The sequence below is a fragment of the Dendroctonus ponderosae genome, unplaced genomic scaffold (genome assembly GCF_020466585.1).
Source record: "Dendroctonus ponderosae isolate FM_Combo_2020 unplaced genomic scaffold, Dpon_F_20191213v2 Dpon_F_20191213_8, whole genome shotgun sequence".
Taxonomy (NCBI): Eukaryota; Metazoa; Arthropoda; class Insecta; order Coleoptera; family Curculionidae; genus Dendroctonus; species Dendroctonus ponderosae.
In genome coordinates this window covers 12473971-12480925 of record NW_026019016.1, presented here as the reverse complement: position 1 = coordinate 12480925, position 6955 = coordinate 12473971, and the positions used below count along the sequence as shown (strand labels likewise).

The window sequence follows — 6955 nt, the reverse complement described above, 5'->3', positions numbered from 1 at the left end:
AGTTTCTCAAGAACCATTCGAGCCACATAATTCGTTTTGGCATCGTTTGATAGAGAATTGAATGGGGGGTCAAATGCCTGATTTGAAAAAAATCCCAGTCTCATTGACTATATTGAATACCAACAACTAATTTAATGCTTTTTCGGCTTCTTCGCCGATTTACCGATGGAAATTGATAATTTACCAAACGGCGCAGCTGCAATTAAACAACTGTTTAAGTGAATTTATAGAATGTGCATTGGATAAAAATTGTCTACTTCTGAAAATGAACTTGAAACCATTCGGAGATTTTCCGTTCGATTCGCCAATGGTTTTTCCACGTAAAAGTGTCTTTGCTTGTTCGATTCAGCGGGGATTTCGCTCGTAACACCGTCCGGCAATTTGGAATTAGTCGACCCAGTTCGGAAAATGAATGAGGCCTGGTCGAACCCGAAAACCACAAATCTGAACAATAAGCCGCAACGTTTCGCATGTACTCGAAAAAGCTGAAACCGCAAATTAGACCGTCATTATCTTTAACGTGCCATCGCGTCCTTCAGTTTAGGCTTTAACCCAGGAAAAACCAGCCCTTAAACGTTAAAGTTGCCGAATAATCTGTGAACTTACCTTTCGTATATCATCTAGATTGTGTATTTCTGGCGATAATCCGCCGTGTACACAGAGAAATTGTTGATTCATGAGCGCCGCAAGAGGCAGACAGTCGAAGGCCTCCATACATGCATCATATACTCTTTCCGAATATTTTATTTTACCTGCAATGAAAAGAACAGGTTCATTTCCAACTTGTAACGAATTGACTCCTGCTATCAGTAATTATTCCGGAACTTTGCCCGGTTCCATCAGAAAATTACGCAATGGCTGGGAAAGTTTGCTAAAGTTTAGTTTTCTGCTCAAAGTCGGGTTTTTGGGCCCTCAAAGCTGTAATGACTTACTTAAATGCGTCGAAAACTTCCTCGTCAATTACCTCCACAAGCTTTAACCTTTTCCAAGTTTCTGCCGAAATGCTGTTTAGAGTTCTGGAAATTTTTCCCAGCAAGCAGCAAACGTAAACTTTAGCATCGTCTTAGCTTAATTTGACGCTATTCATTGACAAATGAATGCGAAATAAATGTTCTGCAGGCTCAAGATGAATAATTAAACACGTTTCAAGCGCACTTTTCAGTTTTAGTGCCAACATAGGCTCATTAGCTGCGTTATTCCGCAGTTGTGATTAGTTTTATAGTTTTATCCTACCGACTGCTCCCTGCTAAAAATTATGGCTTATTTATTCATTGACGAACATAAATCGAAATAAATACGACTAATCCATCCATATTCGCGATCGGCTAAACGCCTAAATAGGGATCGATCACGTGGGGCGCATTTATCGATACTCTATTAGTACTTTATTTAAATGAACGCTCCCCGTTTCGTCCATTGATTTATCGCAATCCGGGCCGAATTTCTCGCCTTCCATTCCAGATTTTGTCGCGTTTTATTTTCCGATATGAATTATGCATCCCTATTTTCCCTTGCTGCTATTAGTTATGTTTCGAATTTGTGTGCCTCGAAGCTTGCCAACCTCTTTTTGGGCAAACAGACTCAAAAAACCTCACTTTTTTACTTCGGCATGCAAATGTTACAACCGTAGGTAACTTTAATAGGAAACTTAGTTGAAGGTTTCTCGATATTGTCGCAAGAAATGCGCGAATATATATATATATATATATGTATATTTTTTGTGGTTTCAGGACAATCAGCTATTCAGCAAGTGGATAAAAAGAAAGGTAAGTTTATGTTTCTTCTGGTTTGGGCAAGATGGATTTTTAACTTGAACAAGAACAGCTTCGGGAAAAATTAAAAAATTACCAAACTGAAGTTTGTTTTCCCTTATAACCCAAACTTGCAGACTATCTAGAAGCAACACTTTTGCATGCTGAGGAACTTTGAACATACATTTAGGAACAACTCTTTTGCATGTCGGAAACGATAAATGTTCGAACGATGAAGGTGGAGAGTTTTCCAAATAGTTGATTATGCTTTTGCCTTCTCTGATCGGTTTTTGGGAAAAACTTAAATTTTTTCGAAAAAAAAACAAGAGAACTTTGTTCGGATTTTGTCCCAAATTCAAAGCTAAAACGACTATTCGAAAAAGACAATAAAGAAGACGAGTTTTGTTGTAAAATCGATCTCGAATTTTTTTGCATAAAAGACTCAGTTTGCCAATATTTTAAAGTAAAACGGTTGGAAAAAGCGAATTTTTCTGTTTAGAGAGTTTTGTTTACAAATATTGACATAAAATTGAAGAGACCGGAATTTCAAAAAACTAAATTATTCACAGCGACGAAGGTGGCGAGATTTGCAAATAATTGTTTATTAACTTTCGCTTGTTCTGTTCGGGGAAATATTTTTGGAAAAACCCAGAAAACTATTAGGGTTTTGTCCAAAATTTGCGGCAAAAAAGGTTTTTGATCCATTTTTACCAAGCGGTTACGGAGGCGAGATAAAAATTATTTTATAAGTTTTCCCAGAAAATGCCTGAAGATTGTCAGTATTTTTAAGTAAAACTATAAAATAATGCGTTTTTTTGCGCAGAAAGAATTGCTTAAAAAAACTTTGCTAAAACTGGAGACCTGAAATGTTACATAAACTTAATATAATACTTACAAAATCTTCAACGCTATGAGGGAGGCGAATTTTCCAATTAGTTTTTTGTAAACTTTTGCTCTCGTTTCTCTGGTCGTTTTTTCAAGACAATCTTAATTACTTTTGGCAAAAAAATTATTAAAATTATTTGGGTTTTGTGCCAAATTCGAACCTGAAAACGGCTTTCTAAAATTCCCTGCAAAGCGATAAATGAGACAAATTTTCTACCAAAATTTTGTAATTTTTGGCTGAAAAGACCCCCTATTATTGTCACAAAAGGAGAAAAGTATCAGAAAATTACGGTTTTTTGCGCTTTTGCTTAAAAACTGTTAGTTTTGTACTCGGTTTTTGCGAAAATCTTAATGATTTTCGGGAAAAACGGGAGAAATTTATTGTTGTCCCGAATCCGACACTGAAAAAGTTTTTATAAAATTCCTACAAAGCAAGAAATTTATTTTGTAATTTTTCGTGTAAAAGACTTCCAGGTTGTCAGGATTTTCAAGCGAAACTCTCCAAAATAGAGCGTTTTTGAGCGGAAAGTAACGCAAGAAAAACATTCAGTCAAAACTAAAAACCCACAGTTTTTTAACAAACTTTCCTGTCTTCAGAGGAATGAGGGTGACGAGTTTTCCAAATAATTTATTATAAACTTTCGCTTACTCTGTTCGATTTTTGATAAAAAAAAAATGGACTTTTGTCCCAAATTTGAAGCTGGAAAGGGATTTCAAAACTTTTTTACAAATTGACGAAAGCGAGTGTTCCAATTAAAACATTTTTATATTTTTTTGCAGAAAATACCTTTTTAAGTGAAACTTTAAAAAGTTGAGCGTTTAGAAGAAAGAGTAACTTTGCAAAACGTGGAAAATTCTGAAATTTTGAAGAAACTTTAAACTACTTTCCACCTCTGGATGGAATAAAAATTGCTTTGAGTCTCCACATTTGGGGGCTAAGAAAAAAGTTCGCCCTTCCATTCCTGCTAATTGCGGACGGCTTAATTTTGCTGCGAGAATTCTTCAAAACTTCCCAACACTGCGGCATTTTAACAAGAACCGGCCACACAATAACTTGCGGATAGTCACGGAGAGCAAATGTGAAGAAAACGGATAAGAAATGTGCACTTATTTTCCCTTGCTACTTCAACTCCCATTTTCGCCATGTATTTTTCTTAAATACGCCCAAAGACTCCATTCGTCGGAGTCTTTCAAAAGAACGAGCCGCTCTTTGTTCGTTACGAAGCCAATTTTTAAATGTCGCTCTTCAAAAAAAAGCGTAATACTTTTTATTAAGCCTCGTAGCAGGGAGGAATTGTTTTGTTCGCGACTTGATAGTCATCATTGAGAATACGGAATTTCAAATAAGAGCCGAAAAAATGCTCTTTTCAAATGATCAGTTTTTAATCCTACTGCTGATTGAGTCGTGAACAAACAAGCACAACAACCCGAATTAAATCAAAACAAATCCTCTTAAAATCGTTAAGTTTAGATAAGGAAATTGGCGCCGAAACAGGAAAAACCGATAATTTTCCTCATGCCATCTGCAATAAGCATTTATCGCCCAGCCCCAGCTATTTCACAGTGAACAAATCCGATGGAATCGCTAATCAGATAAACCTGCTTCATTAAAAAGTTTAAAAGTGATAAATCCTGTTTTATCGCAGTCATTTTTAAGTGCTTGATAAGACGGCAAATATGACATGTTTTGCATAAAGATGCATTTATGCGACGGCTAAATTTAGCTTTCGCTTCTATTGGTATTATTCATTTGCATGCCACTGAGTGAATGAATTGAATATTTTAGATCTACTTACATTCTTGCTTAAATGTGAAATACTCCGTTAAGTGCCGACACTCGTGATTCCCTCTTAAGAGGAACAATGTGGTCGGATAACACAGCTTTAATGCCCACAGGTACAACACACACTGAAACAAACAAATTATTTCCTCACTTATTGATTTTTTTTTTGTTTTTTTTTCCTGTGAAGTTTGGGTATTGATGCACTTCTTAGCAACTTACCTCTATACTAAAATATCCTCTATCCACGTAATCGCCAAGAAAAAGGTACTTTGTATTTGCGGGTGGACCCCCTACTTCGAATAATTTCATAAGGTCATAAAACTGACCATGTATATCTCCGCATACTGAAAAAGAGAAAAACAACATTATAAAACATTGCCAATAACTGTGTCAAAATGGATAAAAGTTTCCACAAATTCGACAAAATTCCCTTCATCAGGCCCCGATTACTTACTGGTAGAGGTGGGACAAACGGTTATTTTTCTGTAACAAGGTTACAACGTTCCAGTTGCACGTTGGTAATAGGTTTCAAAATGCGGTTCCAAAAGGAACATGTTACTTTTAAAATTTTTCATTAAACATGCGCAATGATGATGGTAGAAATAGTAATGCCAAATAATGATTTAGTTTATTAAAAGAATAACTCTTAACTAACGCTCTTAGATAAAATAGAATATTCTAAAATCACAGCACCTGCTTAAAGAGCAAGCGAACTGATGATAAACTAGATAAAATATATAAATAAAAACTGAATAAGTTAAATATACGCTTTATTTGCAAAAATGCTTAAAAATCTAATTCTCATTTAAAAATAAATTAACGTTTAAAAATGAAAATTTTTTCAGATGAGTTCGCAGTATTACCCGAGTTAATTTTGGTACCACCAAAAAACACTTTAAAAAAATATGTCGACCTGACAACGCCTATATAACTACCTTTCATTTTATCTTGTGACTGAATTTATATCTAAAAATCGCAAATTTTCCCTTTTTTTTTAAGATCTGGTGGGATCAAATGGTTACTGAAACTGACGAGACGGTTCCAAAAAAACGTTTAAATCGGCAAACGGCTGCAGCTAGTGCGAACTGCGCATAACTGTTTAGGTTTGATGAGACGGTTCCAAAAAGAACGGTTTAAGTCGGCAAACTGCTGCAGCTGAATAGATCGCTCACCACCGTTACGGTTTTATGAGAAGGTTCCAAAAACAACCTTTTAATTGGCAAACGGCTGCAGCTGGTTCGAAGTGCGCTCAACTATTTCGGTTTTATGAGACGGTTCCAAAAACAACCGGTTAAATCTGCTAGCTGTAACAACTGTTTCCGGTTACACGTTGGTAACAACGTTATTTTAGCGGTTACGTTAAATACCGACCATCCCTACTTACTGGTCAATGTTGAAGCGAAATTGCGGCTAAGCACGACATTAACACATCGCGATATAACACTATGCACGAATGGGCAAGAAACTGTTGCCCTTACAACTTTCCCAATATGCAAAGTCGCATTTATCGCATGCTTAATAAAATATTGCGGGCCATTTTCCAGGAATTTCAACACCAATCCAGTGGGAATAAGTCTGGAACGCGTTGAAGGAAATGTTCAGTTCAATTTGTCATTGATCCTTCTAGAATGTGCAACTGCAGAGGCCAATATTTTGCTCGATTTGGGGCAGAATTTTTTCAACGTTTCAATTTTTAATATTATTGCTGCATACGTAAACAGGAATTTTTCAGATTACGAAACGTTCAACTCCCGAATTTTACGGGACTCCAAAAATACACAAAACCAACATTTCTTTGCGGCCAATAATAAGTAACATAAATCCACCTACACGTCGTTTGGCCAACTATTTTTTAAATATTTCCAATTGCCTCACACGAATATTTTTGATAAATACAATGAAACTACAGTTGAGTCCGGATATAACGAACTTGAAAAATGAACTAAGACTGGTTCGTTATATCCGGAGTTCGCTATAAGCGATAAAAATATAAAAACACGTGGTGTATTTTATTTCGTTATTTTTACATAGAGTAGTAGAAGTTAGCAGGTATGTCTAAAAAGAACACAAAAAGACAAACAAAATTCAATTTGAAATCTACTTCATAAAGTCTGTAATTTTTGTTTGTACATTTCTGCTGCAAAAATAGATGTTATTTATGTAGTTTTCAAGATCACAAAAGGACTCCCAGATATGATTAGGAACTTGGCGTGATTTTAGAAAATTCCGAGTTTCGGACACTTTTTTTTGTCATCTCAGAAATGGTTGGAACAGCATTAGTGTCTACAGTAGAACACGTTTCACCTAAATCGTCATCTTTCTCATTATCGCTTAAAGCTTTAGATGAGGTTACGGAGTCTATAATTTGCTCATCGGTCAACGTTTCTCTTGTAAGAATGCCATTATCAATGCTCACATATTCGAATAAATTGAAATCACTCTATTTGGTTTTAACTTGTTCTTCGCCAACATTGGGACATCTTCGTCTGTGTCATACTCGTAGTCAGAGTCTTCATACTTTTCTAACCATTCGTTA

General features: G+C 35.8%; 1 protein-coding gene across 1 annotated transcript in view; it reads right to left on the bottom strand.

Moving 5' to 3' along the window:
• The window catches only part of LOC109541944 (serine/threonine-protein phosphatase 2B catalytic subunit 3), a gene marked incomplete in the record, with an annotated part of 59971 nt that overhangs the window by 25715 nt on the left and 27301 nt on the right, over positions 1-6955 (bottom strand). Inside the window, 3 exon segments of the mRNA XM_048669315.1 lie at positions 607-752; positions 4433-4544; positions 4639-4763. Of these exon segments, the coding sequence (XP_048525272.1) occupies positions 607-752; positions 4433-4544; positions 4639-4763 (383 nt within the window).